Source organism: Jaculus jaculus, chromosome 19, assembly GCF_020740685.1.
Source record: "Jaculus jaculus isolate mJacJac1 chromosome 19, mJacJac1.mat.Y.cur, whole genome shotgun sequence".
Classification (NCBI taxonomy): Eukaryota; Metazoa; Chordata; class Mammalia; order Rodentia; family Dipodidae; genus Jaculus; species Jaculus jaculus.
The window spans coordinates 20,619,936-20,645,007 of record NC_059120.1 but is presented as its reverse complement, the minus strand read 5'-3'; the positions used below and the strand labels follow the sequence as shown (position 1 = coordinate 20,645,007).

Here is a 25,072-nt window from a genome sequence, read left to right as displayed (position 1 = left end):
TCATGTGGTTTCTTGCTAAGATCTTTCCTGACCTGGCATCTACATTGTCTTTACTATGAGCCAGGGACAATGTGCTCTACATGGTGCCATTGCTCTTCAAAACAATACTACAAAGTAAGTAGTAGTATTATCCTTCCTTTATCTATGAGAAATGAGGCACATGGCAAAGTTATCTGAAGTGCCAAAGGTCATGGAGTTAGCCAACAGCAGTCCCCAGGCAGTCACGAGCACACATGGTTACTGTAGTTTGTTCTTATGGCTTTGTTCACACGGCTTCCTTTGACTTAATGTCCACTGTCCCCACTGTCCTTGTTAGCCTCTGATCCCTGTCCTTCACGCCGCAATGAACCCCCTCATGCTGCATACGCTCCTTCACAGGCTAGGGCGGCTGGTCTCTCTGCATGTTTGTGTTTGTGTGCACAGCCTCAGTGCCCTGGGCACATCACTGACATCACGTAGTTCTTTTCTGAGTTCCCCGAGGTGTCTGCAAGTGCGGTACAGATTGGATGGGGCCTGGAGAAATGGCTCAGCCGGTAAAGGCACTTGCTCTGAAACCCTGAGGGCCCGGGTTTGATTCCTCCAAACCCACATGAAGTCAGATGCACAAAGTAGCACATGGATGTGGAATTTGTTGACAATGGCAAGGTGTCCAGGCACACCTACCATTTCTCTCATTCTCTCACTCTTTCTTCACCCCTGTCTATGCTTGCAAGTAATTCAATAAAAATATATTAAAAAAAACCATTGGTTGAGGGGTGGAGGGATAGCTTAGCAGTTAAGGCATTTGCCTGCAAAGCCAAAGGACCCAGGTTCAATCCTCTAGGACCCACATTAGCCAGTTGCATAAGGGGGCGTATGTGTCCAGAGCTCATTTGCAGTGGCTGGAGGCCCTGGTGTGACCATTCTCTCTCTCTCTCTCCATCTTTCTCTGTCAAATAAATAAATAAATAAAAATCAAATATTGAAAAAAAAAAAAACACTGGTTCAATTAGCAACACAAATGAATAATGAAATACTGAGTAATGGCAGTAGTAGAAGGAATAGTTCAGGCCAGGCATGGTGGCGCAGGCCTTTAATCCCAACACGGCAGAGGCAGAGGTAGGAAGATCACTGTGAGTTTGACGTTTGAGGCCAGTTTGGGAGTAAAGAATGAGTTCCAGGTTAATCTAAGCTACAATTGCACCCTATCTCAAAAAAAAAAAAAAAAAAAAAGGAGGAGGAGAAGAAACAGTTCAATAAGATTTCTGAGCTGGACATGGTGGCACATGCCTTTAATCCCAGCACTCAGGAAGCAGAGGTAGGAGTATCTCCGTGAGTTCAAGGTCACACTGAGACTACAGAGTGAATTCCAGGTCAGCCTGAGCTAGAGTGAGACCCTACTCGAAAAATAAATAAATAAAAGAAAGAAAGAAAAAGGAAAAAGAAAAAGTGTGGGGCTGGAGAGATGACTTAGCAGTTAAGGCACTTGCTTGCAAAGCCTAAGGACTCAGATTCAATTCCCTGGGACCCACGTATGCCAGGTGGCACATGTATCTGAAGTTCATTTGCAGTGGCTAGAGGCCCTGGTGTGCCCATTCTTTCCCTCTCCTTCTCTCTCTCCCTCTCTCTCAAATAAATAAATTAAAGAATTTTAAAAAAATCTGGCCTACTTAAAACGGTAACAACTAAAAGTCTCACATTCTTACTGGAGAATTTTATGCAATTTTTATTAAATTGTGCCTTGTTTTAATATCTTAAATATTGGCATTTTCATTTTGATCCATTTAATTAGAGATTTTAGGGCAGAAATTTGACTCAAAGTGCACAATTTCACAACATTTTATATGTAAGATTGTATTACAGATCATGTAAACATAAAACTTACACGTCATATTATTAATATTTTAAATTGCCTTAAAAATAAATGTCACATGGGGACTGGGGAGATGACTCAGCATTTAAAGGCACTTGCTTGAAAAGCCTATTGGCCCAGATGCAATCCCCCAGTACCCACATAAAGCCAAATGACAAACTGACACATTCTCTCTCTCCACAAATACATAAATTTTTTTTGAGGCAAGTCCAACAGACTGCCATTTTTTAAATGTAGGAGTGAGTGAGAGAGAAAGAGAGAGAACTGGCCCACTAGGGCCTCCAGCCACTGCAACTGAACTCCAGACATGTGCTTTCTCCCACCCCCCGCCGTGAGCATGTGCCACCTTGGGAGCTTGTGTCACTAGACATCTGGCTGATGTGGGACCTGGAGAGTTGAACATGAGTCCTTAGGCTTCTCAGGCCAGCGTCTTAACTGCGCAGCCATTTCTCCAGCCCCTGATAAAAATAATTTTAAAAAATAAATGCGACTTGGGGCTGTGAAGTGCTTTAGTGGATAAGATCATTTGCTGCCCAAGTAGCAGGGCTGAATTCAATCCCCAGATCCCATATAAAAAGCTGGGCATGATCATGCCTGCCTGTAAACTCAGTGCTGATCAGGAGGATCCCTGGGACTTCTGACTTGCAGTCTAGCAAAAAAAAAAAAAAAAAAAAAAAAAAAAAAAAAAAAAGGGGGGGGGGAAGCTCTATGTTCAGTGAGTCTTTCTTGGGGAAATAAGGCAGAAGAACTATAGAGGGTGACACCTGACGTCTTCCTCTGGCCTCTGCATGTGTGCACACAGAGTACATGCATCTGCACACACATGGGAATATGCACACATATTATACACATACACACCAAAAACTGCAACTTGGGCTGGAGAGATGGCTCAGCAGTTAAGGATACTTGCTTGCAAAGCCTGATGGCCGGGGTTTGATTTCCTAGCGCCCACATAAAGCCAGATGTAAAGCACATGTGCCTGGAGTTCGTTTGCACTGGCTAGAGGCCCTGGCTCATCTGTTTCTTCTCTCTTTCTCTGTGCTTGCAGATAGATAAAGTAAAAAGTATTTGTAGGGCTGGAGAGATAGCTCAGCAGTTAAGGTGCTTGCTTGCTAAGCCTAAGGACCCAGGTTCAATTCCCTAGTACTCACGTAAGCCAGATACACAAGGAGGTGCATATGTTTGGGATTTGTTTGCAGTGCCTAGAGGCCTTGGCATGCTCACCCTCTCTTTCTCTCTATCTGCCTCTTTTTTTTTCTCTCTCTCTTTCTCATAAATAAATAAAGATATTTTTAAAAATGCAACCTGAAATGAAAAGGCTCCTGCCCAGCCAAAAGAGCAGCGAGCAGACAACATAAATGATGGGAGAAAATCTTTGCCAACAATATGTCTGACAAGGGCTTACCATCCAGAATAGATGAAGAACTAAAAAAGTTGAACACCAAAGCCTCTCAAATCATTCAACCAATAAATGGGCAAACGAACTGAACAGACAGTTCACAAAAGAAAAAGTAAAGTGGCCAGTAAATAGATGAAAAAAGTGTTCAATGCTTTTAACCATCAGGGCCATGTAGATCAATACTACATTGAGATTCCATCTCACCCCAGTCAGAACGGTGATCATCGAGAAGCAAATCACAGATACTGGTGACAGGAGCCTTTGTGGGAGTGGAAACTGGCGCAGCCACTATGGATATTAGCAATGAAGTTCGTCAAAACACGAAAACTAGAGCTACCTTAAGACCCAGCCATGCCAGTCCTCCACATATGCCTCCTGGAGCCCTATTTACATTAGCTGAGATGTGAATCAGCTTAGATGCTTATCAAGAGGTGAGTGGATTAAGAAAACATAGTAAATATGCATAACAGACTATTATTCAGCCATAAAGAAGGATTAAAAACATTTTTTTTTTTTTTGGCTTTTTGAGGTAAGATCTTGCTTTAGCCCAGGCTGACCTGGAATTCACTATGTAGTCTCAGGGTGGCCTCGAACTCATGGCGATTCTCCTACCTCTGCCTCCCAAGTGCTGGGATTAAAGGCGTGTGCCACCATACCCGGCTAAAAACATATTTTTATAGAAAAAGTGACAGAACTGGAGACCATCATGTTAAGCAAAATAAGCCAGTCTCAGAAAGGGCAAATATTGCATGTTTTCTCTCATATTAGGAGTCCGGATTTAAACTTAAAATAATACATATCACATGAAAGCAGAATGGGAACATTTGGGGTAAAGGAAAAGCACAAGCAAGGAGGGAGAAGACAGATAAGGGAGTGTAACTGGGGGTCAAATGTGAGCAAAATATGTATGAAAATGTTATAATGAAACCCATTAATTTATAGGGTAATTTAAAAAATTAATTTAAAATGTGGAAAAAATTGCAACTATTGATATTAACCATGAGTGGAGTCTCACAGTATCCTAAGTACTACTAATACAGAGAGTGCACGCCTTAACAAATTTCAAAAGAATTTGAGGGGGAGCTTTTTCCAGGTAGGGTCTCACTCTGGCCCAGGCTGGCCTGGAACCCACTGAGATCTTCTGATACCTCTGCCTTCTGAACACTGGGATTAAAGGCATGTGCCACTACACCCAGTACAAAACAGTAAGCTTTTTTTTTTTTTTTTTTGATTTTTCAATGTAGCCCAGGCTGACTTAGAATTCACTATGTAGTCTCAAGGTGGCCTCAAACTCATGGTGATCCTTCCTACCCTTTGCCTCCCCAGTGCTGGGATTAAAGGTGTGCATCACCATGCCTGGCTAAGAATAATTTTTAAAAGTCTTGTTCTATAATTCATAAGTAATAAAACATGGGGCTGGGAGATGACTCAGCAGTTAAAGGCACTTGCTTGCAAAGCCTACCAGCTTGAGTTCCATTTCCCCTCCACCCACATAAAGCTAGATGGGCACTGTTTGTAGTGAAAGAGATGCTGGTGGTCCCATACATGTGTGACCCCCTACATAAATAATATTAAAAAAAATCAGCACTCAGGAGGTAGAGGTAGGAGGATCTCTGTGAGTTCGAGGCCACCCTGAGACTCTGTAGTGAATTCCAGGTCGGCCTGGGCTAGAGTGAAACCCTACCTTGAAAAACCAAAGCAATAATAATAATAATTATAAAATATTTGAATCTCACTTCAGTCCTAAACTAGAAACCACCTCAGTGACAGGCTTGTAGACATGTCATTCATATGAACTGGACCTCATTCATAGAATAAAACAAAAACAGCCCAGCAATAACCTGGGCTGGAGAGATGGCTTAGCCATGAAGGCACTTGCCTGTGAAGCCTAAGGATCCAGGTACGATTCCCCCAGGACCCACGTAAGCCATATGCACAAGGTAGCATATGTGTCTGCAGTTCGTTTGCAGTACCTAGAGGCACTGGTGTACCTGTTCTCTCCCTCTTTCCTCCTCCCCCACTCTCAAATAAATAAATAAAATATTTTTTTAAAAAGAGCAATAACCCTTAAAGGTATAGTAACCAAAATTAGTTTTAGGGCTGGAGAGATAGTGGATAAGGTGCTTGCTGTGCAATTGAGGACCTGAGTTTGGATCCCCAGAACCCACATAGAGCTGGATGCAGCCGTGCTTGGCTGCAGGGCCGGCATGCCCTCATGGAAGTGGAAGACACAGGAGAACCCCCCGAAGCTTGAGGCCAGCCAGCCAGAGACCCTGACCCAAGCGGTGTAGAAGATGAAGCCCCACACCTGACACTGTCCTCCGACCTCCACATTCCTGGTATAATTAATACGCACTTGGTCTCCCATGAAGTTTTTTTTTTTTTTTTTTTTTTTTTAAAGTAAAGGAGGGGTGTGGCTGCCCACAAACATCATCTCAGGATTCAGGAGGCAGAGGCAGGAAGATTGCTGAAAGATCAAGGCCAGCTGGGGCCCCACAGTTGAAACACTGTCTTAAAAAATAACCCAAAAACATATTTCCACTCTCAGACACATTACCTTTTATTTTTTTCCCAGAGACAGACAGACAGAGACTGAGAGAGAATGGGCATGCCAGGGCCCAGCCACTGCAAACAAACTCCAGACACACGCACCACTCCATGCATCTGGCTTTATGTGGGTACTCGGGAATCGAACTCCAGTCATCAGGCTTTGCAAGCAAGCTCCTTAAGTGCTGAGCCATCTATCTATCTTGCTTTTAAATTTTAATTAATTAATTAATTAATTTGAGAGAAAGAGGGAGAGAAAGAAGCAGACAGAGTGAGAGAGAATGGGAGTGCCGGGGCCTCCAGCCACTGCAAACTCCAGACCCATGTACCACCTTGTGCATCTGGCTTATGTGGGTACTGGGGAATTGAACCTAGGCCCTTAGGCTTTGCAGGCAAGTACCTTAACAGCTAAGCCATCTCTTCAGCCCCCCGTTTTTTTGAGACAGTCTTGCTATGTATCCCAGGCTGGTCTCAAACTCACCACAATTCTCCTGCCTTGGCCTTCTGAATACTGGGATTATAGAGATGCATCACTATGCCAACCTTTTCTGGTGGCTTTAAATAACAGAGACCATTCAGGAAAAAAAAAAAAAAAGTCCTTTTTGCCTGTCATGACCCTCAACATAAAGAAGACTCCTGGTTTCGCCAGGCCAGCCTCTTTGAGATGCAGAACAACCTTTCCTTTCCATCCTCACCCGACAGGCTGGGGGCTGTGATCTCAGAGCCCAGCTTCCGGCTCGCCTCAGCTCTTGAGTGATGACACGTGCAGTCCAGACAGCTGGGGACAACTCACAGAAATTTCCTGGGTCAGCTCAAAAGATTTTTTAAAAGAGATGCAAATTGAGGTGGAGAGAGTGAGAAAACTCATACTTTGACAAACAGCTGTATTTTGGGTTGATTTAGCTAAAGTTCTCACCGCTGTGTACCTCCTTTGGTTTTAAGAAAGACCCAGCGTTTTGATATGTCTGTGCAGTATGTCTTAGCACACAGGACACATTGTCGGTTCTTGATAGTTATTTGTGGGTAATGATGATAAATGTAGAGAGTATGTTACATTTGTATGCTTAGCTGTTTCCTGTAGTGTTGTTATTTGCTTTTATTTTTTTTTTTTTTGAGGCAAGCCCAACAAACTGGCCTTTATTTATTATTATTATTTTTTAATGAAAGGAGAGAGAAAGAATTGGTGTGCCAGGGCCTCCAGCCACTGCAATCAAACTCCAGAAGCGTGTGCCTCCTTGTGTGCATGTGTGACCTTGGGCACTTATGTCACTTTGTGCGTCTGGCTTATGTGGGACCTGGAGAGTTGAACATGAGTCCTTAGTAGGTGGCAAGTGTCTTAACAGCTAAGCCATCTCTCCAGCCCTGTTTTTATTTTTTTATATATTTTTTAATTTTTATTTATTTATTTATTTGAGAGTGACAGACACAGAGAGAAAGACAGATAGAGGGAGAGAGAGAGAATGGGCGCGCCAGGGCTTCCAGCCTCTGCAAACGAACTCCAGATGCGTGCGCCCCCTTGTGCATCTGGCTAACGTGGGACCTGGGGAACCGAGCCTCGAACCGGGGTCTTTAGGCTTCACAGGCAAGTGCTTAACCACTAAGCCATCTCTCCAGCCCCCTGTTTTTGTTTTTATTTTTATTTTTATTTTTATTTTTACTTTTTCCAGGCAGGGTCTCACTATAGCCCAGACTGACCTCGTACTCACCGTGCCTCAACCGAGGAGGAAAGTGTGAACCAACACCTGAAAGTTGTCCTTCAACCTCCACACAAGTGTTTTGGCACATGCGCACACAGGTGAACACATCTTTTCCAAAATAATCAAAGTAAAAATTTTTAAATGTGACAATTGCTATGTAAAACATGCAAAAAGTATCATTTCAAGATAAAACAGATGGCATCTACTTCCTTGGACCAAGGACCACTGCTATTTGATGGGATTCTTTGAAAGAGTTACCGAGTGTATAGAATGATGTGCGGTTATTTTCTCTCCATGTTCTCGTAGATGGTGTGGGATGAGGGATGCAGCTCAGGTGATGAGTGCTTGTCTAGCATGCATGAAGCTCTGGGTTCCTTCCCCAGCACCACAAAACCTAGGTGTGGGTCAGAGTTGAAAAACGGCTTGTTGGGCAGGAGAGATGGCTTAGCAGTTAAGGAACATGCCTGCAAAGCCTAAGGATCCAGGTTCAATTCCCCAGTACCCATGTAAGCCAGGTGCACATGATGGCACATGCGTCTGGAGTTGGTTTGCAGCGGCTGGAGGCCCTGGTGTGCCCATTCTCACTTACTCACTATCTCTCTCTCTCTCTTCCTTACCTCTCTGTCTCAAATAAATAAATAAAAATAAATCTTAAAGAAAAAAGGCTGTTACCAGGCTGAAAAGATAGCTTAGCGATTAAGGCACATGCCTACGAAGCCTAAGGACCCAGGTAAGATTCTCCAGGTTCCACATAAGCCACATGCACATGGTGGCACATGCATCTGGAGTTCATTTGCGTGCCCATTCTCTTTCCTCCTCTCTCTGTCTTTCATAAATAAATAAAAAATAAAATATATTTTTTAAATTATTTATTTATTTATTTGAGAGAGACAGACACACAGAGAGAAAGACAGATAGAGGGAGAGAGAGAGAATGGGCACGCCAGGGCTTCCAGCCTCTGCAAACGAACTCCAGACGCGTGCGCCCCCTTGTGCATCTGGCTAACGTGGGACCTGGGGAACCGAGCCTCGAACCGGGGTCCTTAGGCTTCACAGGCAAGCGCTTAACCGCTAAGCCATCTCTCCAGCCCAATAAAATATTTTTTAAAAAGGCATGTTACCAACTAGAATGACATGGAAATATATAGAGAGAATATACGACTCAACAGCAGGCTGTTCTTTACTGAGGAGTGGGTGAACAGTGAAAGACGGCCAGCCCCATACAGTTTGAGGCTGCGGCTACTGAGCTGGATATTTAAAGAGAGGGACGAGCAGGGCAGAGAATGGGGGAAGGGAGAGGAGAAAAGGATATGACAGGGCCATTTCTTTTGTTGACTTGTTTTCCCAAGTAGGACTCTTAGGTTTTGACTAGCTCTTTGATGATAGCAGGTGTGCATGGCTCCTGCGCCTGCAGGTGACATTATCAGGTTGTGGTTTGAGAAGTTATTGACAACCCAAAAGAATTTCCTCTGTGCTATAGCCTGTTCCAGGTCAGCATGTGCCAGTCATTTCTGTGACTCTAATGATTGCTGGGGCCCCAGACTGATTAACCCTTACACTGGGGAGGTAGAGGCAGAAACATCCAAAGTTAAAAGTCATCCTTGGCTGCTTAGTGAATTTGAAGCCATTGTGATCTATCTATCTCAAAAAGAGAGCTGAGGCTGATTGTCTCGGCGTTAATAAAAAAAAAAAAAAAAAAGAGCAGACAAACATGGGCATAAATATCATCGCTTTTCCTGATTAAGATAATGAGTTTAATTCAGAATGATGATTTAAAGTGCTATGGTGATGGATTCTTATGTTGCTTGGTGTAGCAGCCGCCTCAGGTTGCTGGCATGAACTTCCAAACCAGGCACAGTTATGGAGGAAGGGATATTTATTGAAGCTTACAGATCCAGGGAAAGTTCCACAACAGTAGATGAAACTGGCCTGCATTCACAGGTCCAAGGAGAGAGAGAGAGAAAAGCCACAAGCCACACCAACACCATAAGCAAGCACACTTAGGAACTCCAGGCAAAGCTCCATCACTCTGCATATCTTTAGATTGGAATTACATACCCATCCCCACACCTCAGGGCTGGACCCTAGGGTGTGCCCACTGTGACACCTCCTCCAGCCAGGTAGCTGGAAATCTAAATTACAAACTTTAATAAAATCCTGAATATATTGGGGGCCATCCATTCAAGCTACCATACTTGTTTTTTTTTTTTTTTTTTTTTTTTGAGATAGGATTTCCTGCAGCCCAGGCTGGCTTCAGACTCACGATGCAGTCAAAAATGGCCACAAACTCCTAGTCTTCCTACCTCTACCTCCAAAGTGCTGGGATTGCAAGTAATTGCCATCATGCCTATGGACTGATTTTTTAAAAAATATTTTATTTTTACTTATTTATTTGAGAGAGAGAGAGAGAAATAGGCAGGTAGACAGAGAGAATGGGCATGCCACGGCTTCCAGCCACTGCAAACGAACTCCAGACGTGTGCACCCCTTGTGCATCTGCTAATGTGGGTCCTGGGGAATCGAGCCTCGAACCGAGGTCCTTGTGCTTCACAGGCAAGCGCTTAACTGCTAAACCATCTCTCCAGCCCTTATGGACTGATTTTTAATATCCAGTTGAACATATAAAGTGTGACATTTGATGGGTCAAGATCTGTGTATGTTATTGGCTTATTCTCACACCATAGACTAAGGCGAGAGATGAGCAGAAATTTCAAGGGCAGGTAGAAGTTTACTTTTTGGCACTGCCAGTTTCAGGATAGTTATGATGTTTAACTGGGAAGAAACATGTGAAGCCCTTGTAAGAGAACCTGGGACATGGTAAATGTTCAATAAGTGTTAACTGTCATCAGCAGAATGAGGAAACTATGGGTATCCACATTGAGTGAGTGAGAAAAGCAAAAGAACATGTTGTGAGTTTTTGGGGGCCATGTAGACGGTCTTTGATTATCTTCTGAATCTATCCTCATAGCATTTCTTCAAGGTCATTGTACATGCTTGTGCAGGGTCCTGGAGCCAATAGTGGTGAGGACTGAATTCACTGGTCATGCTACTCTGGGAAAATTTGACAATTGCTCCAGAGTAACATTTTGTTGTGAATTAGTCATGTCATGCACTGTACGAGGTGATTCCTTTTATACATATGCTTGCATTGTACTGGGGAGTTTTTCTACCACCTAATTATGTTGTATCCAGATGGAAGAACAGATGAAAATGACTTATGTTTATTCATGCAGCTGAATCCAGAGGGAGGGTAATCTTCATGTGGGGAAAGACTTGTCAGAAAGAGGCTCCTAAAGGCTCCTTGCTCTGCAAAAGCTATGAGGTATCTGGGTCTTTGCCACCATGATTCCTTTCTTCAATATCTAGTCGTTCCTGGTACACTAACATTCTCAATGCATTTGTTCATAGCATCTTTCTCATTCATAAAGCCTTAATTACATCGACTAAAGGTAATACTTACTTTACAGCTAGTTGCATTTTAAATCAGGACTCGGGTTACACAAGATCTTTAAAGTTATAAAGAAAATAGCAGAGAAAACAGCTTACAAAACAAGAGAAGATGTTTGCCATCTATAATTCAGATAGGGGGTAAATACCTGCAACATATAAATAACTGCAAAATTTAAACACCAAAACCCCCTGCCAATCAATAAATGGGCTAATGAAATTCAAACCACAGCATGGTGCCTGAATGTAAAATGTCCCCATAGCCTTGCTGAAGCTTCCTCCTCAGTCCTCAACTTGGAGTGTTTGGGAGGTGGAGCCCTGCTGGAGGGGTGTCACTGGGGAGTGGGGGATGATCTTGAGTCCAGCCCCAAGGTGTGTTCTGAGCCAGTTTGAACTCTGGCTGCTCTCTTTCTCTCCCTGATGAAGTAAGTCAGTTTCCTTTGCCATGATGAAGTTTCCCAATCCATAAACCTGAAATAAACCCTTTCCTCTCCCAAGTTGCTTCTGGTTGGATGTTTGTCTCAGCAACAAGAAAGTGACTACCATACAGTTCTCAAAGGAAGGAACACAAATAGCCAATGAATCATTTAAATGTGCTCAACATCCTAAGCCCTCAGGGAAATTCCAAATTAGACTACTGTGAGATTCCACCTCACACCAGTCAGAATGGTTATCATCAAAAATAAAAACAACAACAATACAAAAAGCCAACCAAATCAAAACAAAGGGCAACAACAAATGCTGGCAAGGAAATGGGGGAAGAGAAGAAGAACCTTATCTCTATTGGAAGGATTGTAAATTTGTGCAGCCACTTTGGAAATCAGTGTAGAGGTGTCTCTCAAAAAATTAAAAATAGAGCTGGGTCTGGTGGCACACACCTTTAATCCCAGCACTCCGGAGGCAGAGGTAGGAGGATGGCCATGAGTTCAAGGCCAGCCTGGAACTACATTGTGAATTACAGGCCAGTCTGGGCTAGAGTGAGACCCTACCTTAAAAAATCAAAAGAAAAAAATTAAAAACAGAATGACCAGGGCTGGAGAGATGGTTTAGTGGTTAAGCACTTGCCAGTAAAGCTTAAGGACCCTGGTTTGAGGCTCAATTCCCCAGGACCCACGTAAGCCAGATGCACAAGGGGGCGCATGTGTCTGGAGTTTGTATGCAGTGGCTGGAGACCCTGGCGTGCCCATTCTCTCTCTCTCTGCCTCATTCTCTCTCTGTCACTCTTAAATAAATAAAAACTTGAAAAAAAAATAGAATGGCCATATAACCAAGCTATGTCACTCCTGAGCATATACCCAGAACCCTGTGTCCTCTCACAGAGGTACTTGGACGTCCATGTTCACTGCTGCTGCTCTGCTCACAACACCAAGGAACTAGAACCAGCCTAGATGTCCCTCAGCAAATGAATAGATTATGAAACTAATTCATATACACAATAGCATTTTATGGGTCCAACACACTGCTTCCTCTGTACCACTCTGCTCGATACCACAATAGAATTTTATTCAGTTGCAAAGAAAAATGAAATTATGACAGTTGCAAGAAAATGGAATGAATCTCAAAATTATATAAAGTGAGGAAACCCAGATTCGGAAAGGCAAATAACACACATTCGCTCTCATGTAGCCTAGCTGTTAACGCTTATATATATGTATCTATGTGGGTGTAAATGTGGGTATAGATAATGAAGCTAGAAAGGGGACCAGGAAGTGGGGAAAAGAGGTATTGAAGGATGGAGAACAGAATAGAAGGGAAGTCAGGGGGCCTGAGGAAGAAGAGGGGAAAGGATGATCAATCAAAAATAAATTATGCTGGGCTGGATAGATGACTTAGTGGTTAAGGCGCTTGCCTGTAAAGTCTCAGGAATCATGTTCGACTCTCCAGGTCCCACATAAACCGGACACACAGTGATGCAAGAGCACAAGGCCGCACATGCGCACTAGGGGGCGCACAAGGCCACACATGCGCACTAGGGGGCTCACAAGGTCACACATGCGCACTAGGGGGCGCACGCATCTGGAGTTCGACTGGAGTGGCTGGAGGCCCTGGTGTGCCAATTCTCTCTTTCTCTCTCTCTCTTGCTCTCTCATACACAGAAAAAAGCCAGTCTGTTGGGCTTTCCTCAAAATATATATATATAGATAAATTATGTCTGAAAATCATAATGGAAACGCATTTTGCTCTCACCCCTCCAGAGTGCATTCATGACTCCATGGTGAACGCCAGTAACCCCACTGAGGAAGGCCTTTGGTGGAATGAGGGTGGGAAGAGAGGATATAAGAGGATAACCTGAAGGGAATATGACCAACATGTGATTTGTTCATAATAAAAATAAAAATTGGGCTGGAGAGATGGCTTAGCAGTTAAGGTGGTTGCCTAAGAAGCCAAAGGACCCAGGTTCAATTCCCCAGGACCCATGTAAGCCAGATGCACCAGGTGGTGCATGCATCTAGCGTTCATGTGCCTCTTTCTCTCTCAAATACATGCATACATACATAAAAGTTAGCGCTGGAGACATGGATCATCAGTTAAAGGTGCTTGTTTGCAAAAGGCTGAAGACCTGGGTTCAATTCCCCAGTACCCAGGTAAAGCCAGATGCACAAAGCAATGCATGCATCTGGGGTTTGTAGGCAGTGGCAGGAGACTCTGACGTGCCCATTCCCCAATTCTCTCCCTTTCTCCTTTCTCTATTGCTGCTTGTAAATAAATAAATAAATATTTTAAAAAGCTCCAGGGGCTAGAGGGACAGCTCAATCAGTGAGAAACTTGTCACATAAATTTGGAAGAGTAGTTTGGATCCCAGTAGCTCTTTCAGGCATATCAGCACCTGCCTGTAATCCCAGTGCCCCTGAGGCAGACAGGTGGATCCCTGGGGCAAGCTGGCTAGTTGGAGCAGCCGAATTGATGAGCTGCAAGTTATATTTCCATAAATGAGGTAGATAGCAATTAAGGAAGACTTCTGCTATTAAATTCTGGCCTCTACCTGCACATGCATGTATGCACACATACACCCATGCACACACATACACACCCACCCACACATAAATGAACACATTCACACACATGCAAAAGAAAAAAGCTCCAAAAGAGGTGAAGATTTTGTAAATAGTGGAGTTCTAGGCGGCATGAGACAGTAAGGAGGACATTTGCAGACAGGATGTGATTTCAGTCCATTCAAAAGTTAGTCAATATTCTACTTTTTCATGAACTCACAATACCCTTATCATCCATTTCTCGAGCTACTTAGTTCACGACCCATCGACAGAGAGCAGACCTCTGTCACCAAACCTGGTGTCTTTTCATCACTATATCTTCAATCTTTCTTAAAGATACTCATTTTTAAAAAAGTTTATTAGGTTTTGTTTTCATTTGATCCTTTGGGGTCAAGAAAATGGATGGCTTAGTGGTTAAGGCACTTGTCTGAAAAGCCCAAGGGCCCAGATTTGAGTCCCCAGTACCCATGAAAGCCAGATGCACATGGTGAGGCATGCATCTGGAGTTCTTTTGCATTGGATGGGGGCTCTGGTCCACCCATTCACTCTTTATCTCTAATAAATAAATAAAAATAAAATACTTTTAAAAATGCAAAAGAAAAAAAAAGCCATGTGTGGTAGCACACGCCTTTAATCCTAGCACTTGGGAGGCAGAGGAAGGAGGATCATCATGAGTTTGAGGCCACCCTGAGGCTGAGACTACATAGTGAATTCCAGTTCAACCTGGACTTGAGTGAGACCCTACCTGGCAAAATGAAAAAAAAAAAAAAAAAAAAAAAAAGCAAGTGGAAAATTTGCCATCTGGGTAACTTTATCACCTGAGTGTATATGTTCAGGTTCATACACTGAAATATATACTAATAAAATGGTATTAAGAGAAGGGCCAAGATTGAGGAGGTGGCTCTTGGGTTAAAGGCACTTGCTTGCAAAGCCTGCCTGCCTAAGTTCTATTCCCAACCACACACACAAAGCCAGATGCAAAAAGTGGTGAATGTATGTGGCATTGTAATGGCAGGAGACCCTGGCATCCCCCCCCCACACACAAATAAATAAAAATTGAAAAAAGAAAGGCCTTTGGGTAGCGATTAAATCATGAGGACAGAGCCATCAGAAGTGTTAGCACCCTGGGAAAAGGGATATAAGGTAGCTGGGCCCTTTTATGACCTTCTATACCTTGACCATGTATTTGCTCCCTCTGAAAGACCTGGCATCTAGACACCATTTTTGGAAGTTGAGGCTGAGCCCTCAGCAGACACTGAACTTGCCAGGCCTTGGTCCTGGACATTCTGGCCTCTAGAACTGTGGGAAATGAATTTCTCATTTTACTTATCTTATTATAGCAGAATAAGCAGACTAAATAACAAATACTGTGTATTTTTGGCTTTAGGTTTTCATCTTACTGTGAAAAATTTATGTCTTTGATATCTCCCAATCCACATGAGCCTGAAGCTATGGACACGGGAAGCAATACATTTTATTTCCTAAAGTCTCTCTGCCTTCATTTCTGCCTCACCAAAAGCTTCCTGACAACAAGTACTCCAAGTCTGTGGTGTTTTGGAATCTCCCTTCCTCACCCAATGCTGTATTTTCTCCACAACAATGGCTCTATAGAAACTGATTTAGGGGCTGGAGAGATGGCTTAGTGTTTAAGGCACTTGCCTGTGAAACCTAAGGACCCATGTTCACTTCTTCAGATCCCATGTAAGCCAGATATACAAGATGACACAAACATGCAAGGTCGCACATGGACACAGGTGGCACGCATATATGGAGTTAGATTACAGAGTCTGGATGTCCTGGCACACCAATTCTTTCTAGAGTGCATGTGTGCACACTCATTCTTGCTGTTTCACGTAAAAAAAATTGCTTCATAATGGTTCAGAAATTTAAAACATTAAAAGATACTTTGTTAAAATATTTTTTATTTTACTTTTTATAGAAAGAGAGAGAGAGAGAGAGAGAATTGGTACACCAGGGCCTCAGCCACTGTAATCCAACACCAGAAGCTTGTGCCACCTAGTGGGCATGTGCGACCTTGTGCTTGCTCACCTTTGTGTGTCTGTAAAAGGTATTTTTCTAATCTCAAAAAAAGAAGTTAGAACCTGTCAGGTGCACACTTGCAACCCCAGCACTCAAGAGGCCTGAGGAAGCAGAAGGATCATGAGCTCCCTGTCAGCCTAGGCTACATGCAAGACTTGGATTCAACTATACAGATAGAGATAGATCAGATATAAATCATATATATACACATATAGATAGATAGATAGATAGATAGATAGATAGATAGATATAGATGGATGGATATAGATTAGATCTAGATTAGATACAGATGATTAGATATAGATAGGTAAATACAGATTAGATATAAATAGGTAGATATAGATTAGATATAGACAGATACAGAGATAGGGAAAGAGAAAGGGAGAGTCAACTTTCTTTTCCTTCCTTTCTTTCTGCTGTGAATGAAACCAAGCTCTAATGCTGAACTATATTTCAAGCTTCAAAAACAAATGGTGGCGGGGGGGGGGGTTGTTGGAGAGCTGGCTCAATGGTCAAAGGCACTTGTTTTGAAAGTCTGTGAAAGTCTGGTTGCAGGAGTTCAATTCCCCATATATGGAGTTTGATACAGTGACTGGATGTCCTGGCACACCAATTCTTTCTAGAGTGCATGTGTGCACAGTCATTCTTGCTCTTTCACATAAAAAAAAACTGCTTCATAAGCCGGATGCACAAAGTGGCACATGCATCTAAAATCTGTTTGCAGTGGCAAGAGGCTCTGGCATACACATCCATTCTCTTTCTGCGCGCGTGCGCACACACACACACACACATATATTTTTTTTTTAATTTTTTTTTTTTTTACAAAAAAGAAGGAGTTAGCTGGGCAAGGTGGCACACACCTTTAATCCCAACACTCAGGAGGCAGAGGTAGGAGGATCACTGTGAGTTCAATGCCACCCTGAAACTACGTAGTGAATTCCAGGTCACCCTGGGCTAGAATGAGACCCTACCTCAAAAAACTAAACAAAACAAAAATAACACAGAAGGGAGGCTGAGAGAGGAGACTTTCCCAGACACCCCCCGCCCTTCCGCCCAGAGCAGTAAACAAGAGACCCTGCCTCAAACAAGATGGAAGGCAAGGACCAACCTGAAAGCTATCTCCTGCCCGCCACATAAACACCACAGCAAGGGCGTACAGCCGGGCCTGCACTCGTCAAACACACACCAAAACGACAACAATAATGACAACAGCAACAACAATAACAATAGAATGGGACGATAAAAAGTGACTAGCCCATGAGAAATCTGCACTCATGGAACTAATACATATGTCAATATGAATCTGCCCTCTTTCACCTTCTGATCTTTCCACTATGTGATGATGTCCTATACCAGTGACTTGATCTTGGATTTCCAGCCTCCAGACCTGAGGGAATATACCCAGTCTGTGGGGGTCTTTTATAGCAGCACAGAACAGACTAAGCCAGTAAGTTAAGTGTTGATGCAAAAGAAAAAGAGAAAGCTGGTACGTTTACCAGAATTCGGGAAATCCATGGAGCAGCAGCATAAGCGGTTTGCCTCGTTCTCCAGCAGCAACATAATGAAATCTTAAGCCTGAATCCTGAAAATGGAATTTTAGTGATATTGAGCATTGTCCAACTAATACATTTAACTTTTCTATTTCATTAAAAATATTGAAATTATTTTAACATCAAGAAATAAAGGAAGGCTGGAGACGTGGTTCATTGGTTAAGGCACTTGCCTGCAAAGCCTGAAGACTCAAGTTCAGTTCCCCAGTACCCACATAAAGCCAGATGTACAAGGTAGTGCATATGTCTGGAGTTAATTTGCAGTGGCTGGAGGCCCTGGTACACCCATATTTTCTCTCTCTCATGCCCATTCAAATAAAGAAAAAAAATAATAAAGTATTTTAAAGAATGAAATAAAGAAAAAAATATTTTAAAAGAAAAAAATATTTTTAAAAACATGATCTAACAATAGGATATATGATTAATCACCGTGGCAGGCATTCGCTACATAATTCCTTCCCTTTTTGTTCTAAGGCCAATTTCTATATTTTGAGTTTCTGAAGCACTGTCACAATTTGTAGCTTTCGTTGTATTGATGTGTCACATTTCATCTTGAATTTTGCAGGACACGTAAATAATTCAGGCCTGCATGGAAATTCCTGCTAGGTTTCCCTCCTCGTCATGGATGTTTCTCAGCTTGATCGTCAGAAGCTGCACCAGCCGTTACATGATTCACACCTCCCTCTCTTTTTTTTTTTTAGGTGTCTCCTTCCCACATTTTTATTTTGAGTGTTGCATGTACGGCTCCCCTTGCTGCCTGCCCCTCTCACCATGTCAGTGTGCGTTTCTGAAAGCAGAAAACACTGATTACTCAAGACTTCACTCTGCACATGGGAGATGAGGCAGCCCAAGGAAAATGAAAGGAATGGAAATGAGGGGAGAGCAACAGCATACACTAAACAAGCAACAGAGGAGAAGACAGCGAGAAAGGAAAGTGCACAGTCTGAAAGCTTGGAAGAACCTTAGAACTACAAGCTGAACACGGACATTGGATTTGTGTCCAGGCCACCCAAGCAATTGGCTTGTGGAAGTGTCCTAAGGGTCATTTTACACATTTAGGAAATGTGACCCAGGTGTGTGGTGATTCATGCTCATGATTGCAGCATTCAGAAGGCTGAGGTTGGAGGATCACCATGAGTTCCAGGTCAGCCTGGGCTACAGTGAGATCATGCCTCAAAACAAATAAAAAGCCACATTTAGGAAAACAGCCCAAAGATGTAAACATAGGTCATAAAGGTGGTTGGGAGGGCTGAGAGAGCAGTTCAGTGGTAGAGTACTTGCCTAGTATGCCTGAAATCCTGGGTTTATCCCTTGCGCCACTAAATAATAAATAAATAGGGAGCTGGAGAGATGACATAGTGGTTAAGGCGTTTGCCAGCAAAGCCAAAGGATCCTAGTTCAACTCTCCAGACCCCATGTAAGCCAGATGCACAAGGGGGTTCATGCATCTGGAGTTTGTTTGCAGTGGCTGGAAGCCCTGGTGTACCCCGTTCTCCCTCTCTCCTTCAAATTAATTAATTAATTAATTAATATAAATAAATAAATAGTGCTTGGGAAGTAAGGTAGTGATTAGGGAACTAGAAGCCCCAACTTGTTCTAGCTCCTAGGACAATGTTTTTCCATCCTTTGGTTCTACATTTGTAGGGAAGAGGAAAGACATTATAAGGAATTTCAAATAACTCATAAGCTATGTTTAGTCCTCAAGTTGGACGGTTTGCAAATGCAACTTTGCCTTTAACTAGCTTGCTTTCTTCCCCTCCTCTTTCTCCTTTTTTTAAATATTTATTTATTTGATAGAGAAAGAGGGAGAAAGAGTGAGAGAATGGGCGTGCCAGGGCCTCCAGTCACTGCAAACAAACTCCGCACGCGCGGGCCCCCTCGTGCATCTGGCTAATGTGGGTCCTGGGGAATCGAACCTGGGTCCTTTGGCTTTGCAGGCAAACGCCTTAACTGTTAAGTCATCCCTCCTTCTTTCTCCTTCCTTTGTCCCTTCCTCTCTCACTTCCTTCCCTTCTTCCTCTCTCTCTCTCTCTCTCTCCCTCCCTCCCTTCCTCTCTCATTTTCTTTCTTTCTTTCTTTCTTTCTTTCTTTCTTTCTTTCTTTCTTTCTTTCTTTCTTTCTTTCTTTCTTTCTTTCTTTCTTCTTTCCTTCCTTTGCCTTTCTTCCTTTCTTTTCTTCTTTTCCTCTGGCGGTGAGTCTTGGAAGAAGAAAAGCTATGGCACTGGGCTGGATTTAGTAAAGAAATACTTTATTGCACCAATGTGCCAGTACATGAATTTAGAATAATAAATTGTACTAATTTCCAAGTTTGTTTGGCTTGAATTTTTGTTTTGGGGAAAAGATTAATTCAGTTAATTCTGACACCTATTGCGGGCTCTTCTTGCCTTTCTGAAGCGTAGCTGCTAGTCAGGACTCAGCGACATAAATACCTCCTCGCACGCTTGTGAAGGGCCTGTGAGTCAGACTGTAGGTGTATCACAGGAACTAGTCCCTTCGCCTCCTGGAGCATCAGGAAATAGAATATCTGTGGGCTGTGAGCGAAGCTGGGACAAGCGTGGACCCCGAGCCGGGGTGCGTGCGGGCTTGACGCTTGCGTGATGAGCATTCCTCTGGTCCCTGACTTCCCACTGCCGTCCTGGCTCCTAAACACACACCGGTTCTTGTTTCATGCGCCCTAGGTCACCTGCGACCACCATCAGTTTCTAGTTTCCAAAGATTTCTTCTGTCTGCTCTATTTCAAAACTTGGGCAAGCCCAGCCTCCTGAGACACAGCAAGGCCATTGCCAAGAATGACCAGACAGCTGTTCTGAACCCTGGAGGGCAAAAAGGTGACCGAGGGACCGCAAGCAGGATTACTCTTGAGTTGCTGAGACAAGAGAATCCCGATTCGAGAAACGACACATTCAGAAACACCTAAGGCGCCCGCAGGGCGGAATCTCTCTCTGTCCTTCCTCCAACCCCTTCTCCCCGTCGCCTCTCCTGCCTCCCCTCGGGGTCGTCCCCGTCCCCCACCGCGGACACTAGGGGTCGCTGAGCCGGCTCCGCCCGGAGCCCCGCGCTCCCCGGGGCCGCGTCCGGTCCCGTGCCCTCCCGAGATCGCCAGGCCCGCCGGCCTTCACCTTGATGCTCACGTAGCAGTGGGTGCCCAGGGAGGGGTCGTTCAGGCACGCGGGGGGCTGCTCGCGGGCCGCGCGGCGGAAGGTCTGCGCGGGCCCCTGGCCGACCACGCAGCGCACAAGTTTGAGCAGCTGGACGGCGGCGCACAGCCCGCAGTAGCCGTAGACCAGCGCCCAGTAGAGCAGGGCGCGCAGCGCGGGCAGCAGGCGGGGCAGGCGGTCCCGCAGCCCCGCCATGGGAGCCGGGAGCCGGGCGAGCGCCGCGCCGCGCAGCGTCAGGCCCGCTCCCGGGATGCCGCCGCCGCCGCCGGCCCCGCGCGCGCCTCCCCCGTCCCGCGGCCCGCGATCCGGGTCCCCGCCGCGGGCTCCCGCACACTCGCCGCGCGCCCCGGCCGCCGGGCCCGGGCCCAGGCCAGCCAGGGTGGGCGCCGGCCGCCGGCCCCGCTCCGCCGAGGGGAAGCGTTGAAACGGAGCAAGCAGCCGGCGACCCTCTCCAGACGTCTCATCCCGGGATCCGCGGAAGGGCCGCGGTGGTCCTGACCGGGGACCCACGCTCCACTGCCCAGCTAACAGGCGGGGTGACCCTAGGCCCTTTGCTAGACCAAAGATGGGGTGCGGAGAGGGAGGGGCAGAAGATGACTTTGGTACCAAATTACTGTTATTTTGTGTTTTCCTGACACTTTTGAAAATGTTAAAGTTCAACTAGGTTCAAGGTAATCAGCCCAGCTAGAAAATGGCAAATAGGCACTTTAGACCAAGGCAAGCTCCTGGGAGCCTTGGTCTGTTTTCTGTTCCTATTTTCCTCCCTCCCTCCCATCTTTCTTCTTTCCTTTTCTCCCTTCTTTCCTTCATTCCCTCCCTCCCTTCATCCCTATTTTTCTCTTCCCTCCTTTCTTCCTTCCCTGCGTTCCTTCCTATAATTGTTTACCAGGTCCCTAGTTAAGGAAATTTAATAATTATATTTTCATTTAAAATATTTTATTATTTGCAAGGAGGGAGGGTTAGAATGAGAGACACAGAGAGAAAGAGTGAGAGAGAATGTGGGAGCCAGGGTCTCTTGCCCCTGCAAGTAAATGTATGCACCATTTTGTGTATCTGGCTTTACTGGGGAATCAGACCCAAGCCGTCAAGCTTTGCAAGCAACTGCTTTGAACCACAGAGACATCTCCAGCCTATTATTATTTTAAAGTTTAAGGCTGTTATAAACTAATCTACTCTAAAGAATCACCGAACATAGTTTGTGCGTGAATATTTAACAAAAGATTTATTGCCAAGCATGGTGGCACACACTTTTAATCCCAATGCTCAAGAGGCAGAGGTAGAAAGATCTCTATGAGTTTGAGGCCACCGTGGACTACAGAGTGAGTTCCAGTGTGTCTGGGCTAGAGTGAGACCCTAACCTCAATAAAACAAAAAGCAAAAAGTGGTGTGTTTTTTTTTCTCTCTTCTTTTTTGAACGGAAGTAGCATACCAGGGATTCTTGCCATTGCAAATGAACTCCAGATGAATGTACCACTTTGTGCATCTGGCTTTTACATGGGCACTAGTGAGCAGAACCTGGACCAGTAGGCTTTGCAAGCAGACACCTTTCACCTCTAAGCTCTCTCTCTCCAGCCCTAACATTTAAAAAAAAAAATCACCCTTGGACAAACACCTAGAAATGGCATTGTAGCATTGGGTGGTAAGTGTACTTTTAACATTATAAGAAAGCATCACACTGGTTTATAAAGTGTGCACAAGGCTAAATGAAAGGGTAGTGGTAGGGTCTGAGCTCAACCCCTAGTACCAAAACGTGGCTACACACTGCAATCACACCAGCTATATGAGAGAATAAGTACATAAGGTCACATTCTTGAAAGTACTGGGTATTGGAGAAAAAAAAATCTTTTAACTTTCAGCCATTCCACAGGTATGTAGTGATATCTCAACAAACACTTAATTTGCAACAGAAGGGGACACTGTCTGGGGGGGGGTAAGGAAACATCAGGAGGAGGATGGGGGGCACAGAAGAGGGCAGGGGGACAAATGAGAACAGTATAATGACACATATGTATGATAACGAAGCTCATTATATGCTAATTTGTTCATAGAAAAACCCTTAATTTGCATTGTGCTAATGACTAATACTGGTGAGCATCTTTCAGCCAAGTACTTACCAGGCCCCGTGCTGTTTAGCTTCAGTTTTAGGGCATGTTCAGAGTAGCATGGTCATTGACGATACTGTGCATCTTCTATGTGCTTACCTGTCACTCCCACATACTCTTCTTTGACAGTCTGTTTCTCATCCCTACTGACTGAATCCAAGGCCTCTGAATGAGTGCTAGGCCTGAGTGAGTTGGCACAGAGGTAAAGCCCCAAACCTTTTTACTCCCCCTTTTTTTATTTAATTAGATTTCCATACAATTGACTTTGGTAGTTTTAAAAAATAATTTTTGGTTACAAGTGCCTTCTGTACATAATGTTGTTTGCAAATATTTTCTCTTAGTCTATGGTTTGTCTTTTCAGAAAAAAAAAAAGGTTTAACTTGTGCTGGAGAGATGGCTCAGAGTTTGAAGATATTTGTTTGCAAAGTCTGGCTTAATTCCCCAGTACTCAGGTAAGCCAGATGCACAAAGTGGTGCATCTATCTGGAGTTCGTGTGCAGAGGCAAGTGGCCCTGGCGTGCCCATTCTCATTCATATTCTCTCTTTTCTTCTGCTCACAAACAAAAATATTTTTTAAAAAGGCTTAACTTTAATGAGTTCAATTATTTCATTTATTAATCTTGCTTTTGATGTCACCTAAAACTTTTGCCTGGCCAAGAGACTTTTAAGTTTTATAGTTTTACATTTTATTTTTAATTTCATGACCAACCTTAAGTTTTGCATACTGAATGAAATGCAGGTTGTTATGTATATATACACACATGAGGCAAGATAACAACAGTGAAGAGAAAGGAATCTCTTATTCTGGAGTCTTGTCAGAGCCTCTCCCCAGCTGGGAATTGAAAACATTTTCTATGGAGGTTGCCAACATGGATACAATGTTTCTGTATGTATGTATGTATGTATGTATGTATGTATGTATGTATGTGTGTGTGTGTACACATGTGTAGGCATATATATTCAAATACAAATGTTAAAATAGCAATGAATTATGCTTAAGGGCTAAGCGTAGATAGACTTTCTCCTTTCCCAGATGCAAACCTGCATCTGCAAACCTGCAATTTTTTAAGAATCTCATGAACAACCCCATTTACAGTTAAAGACATATCTTAATATCCTTGTGCAACTCATATGGTCCATTTTATCTCATCAGATTGTAATCCAGTAAGAGGAAGGGGGAAAGTTTCTTAGCAACCTTTAGGTTACAACCTAAAATGGTATGTATATCTGGCTATTAGTTAAGACACTTAACTCTCTCTTGAAAAGCTCACATTCACACTTGGAATGTATTTTTCTGAACACCTCTCTTTCTATTAATACCTGTTCTTAAGATCTTTCCTTAGGGTGCTTTTGTCAGGTCTTCTGTCACAGGAGCTAGAAAATTAACCTATATAAACTATAATGTGGAAGAAACCTGCCATTTTCCTTCCTTCACTCAAAAACTTAAATTACACAAATGCTCCTGTGGCAAACAGTTCAGAAAAGGGTGCAAAGAAACTGTATGCTGACATATGCACAACCTGCTAATGAAAAGACATGATTAAGCTACACTGTTCCTGATAACCAGTGTGCCAAAGGGGGCACTATCATAAGACAAACTGCAGCCAAGAAAAGCTAACTATAGACTCCCAGTGAGAAAGTAAACTGCATGATTAATATCTGCTCAATTCTGGGAAAAAAAAAATCACAGCCCCCTAAAAGACTTCACATTCTAAGCTATTTTCTTTCTCTCAAAACTATGAAAATCTAATCCCATGGTTGCTGGTTGTTGCTGATAATTCGTTTCCATCTGGTAAAATCAAAATAGATCCTTTCCTTGTTTGCTTGCAAAATTTTGTTTATGGTGTAGTGCTGGCCATTGAAAAATGTCTTGGGTGGGGCTGGAGAGATGGCTCAATGGTTAAAGGTGTTTACTTGCACAGCCTGACTGCCCGGGTTCAAGTCCCCAGTATCCACATAAAGCCACAGACATATATGATTCATTTTTTTCTCGATTTTAAGAAAGTCATAATTATCTTTGAGACAGGATCTCATGTAACTCAGGCTAGCTTTGAGCTAGCTATTATAGTCCAGGATGATTTTGAACTGCTGATCCTCCTGCCTCTAACTCTTGAATATTAGGACAAGTGTAACCACCATGCCAGGTTTGAAAACATCACTATTGTTTGTTTAAAATAATGATCTCCTTCACTCTGGTTGGGTGCAGGGTTTCTTATTAGATATATGTTAAGACTTTTACTTTATCCTATAGCTTCCATGGTTGGCATCACTTCTGACACTTCCTCAGTA

General features: G+C 43.7%; 1 protein-coding gene across 2 annotated transcripts in view; it reads right to left on the bottom strand.

Moving 5' to 3' along the window:
• Ephx4 (epoxide hydrolase 4) overlaps window positions 1–20,876 on the bottom strand; it is a 46,672-nt gene extending 25,796 nt beyond the window's left edge. Inside the window, exons 1-2 of one of the 2 annotated variants that reach the window (XM_004653678.2) lie at window positions 20,643–20,876; window positions 17,470–17,555 (exon numbers count right to left, since the gene is read on the bottom strand). In XM_004653678.2, the coding sequence (XP_004653735.1) occupies window positions 17,470–17,555; window positions 20,643–20,876 (320 nt within the window). The remainder of the gene's footprint in view (window positions 1–17,469; window positions 17,556–20,642) is intronic. The other variant, XM_045138238.1, reaches the window with a different exon arrangement.
• Window positions 20,877–25,072: the final 4,196 nt, after the last annotated feature.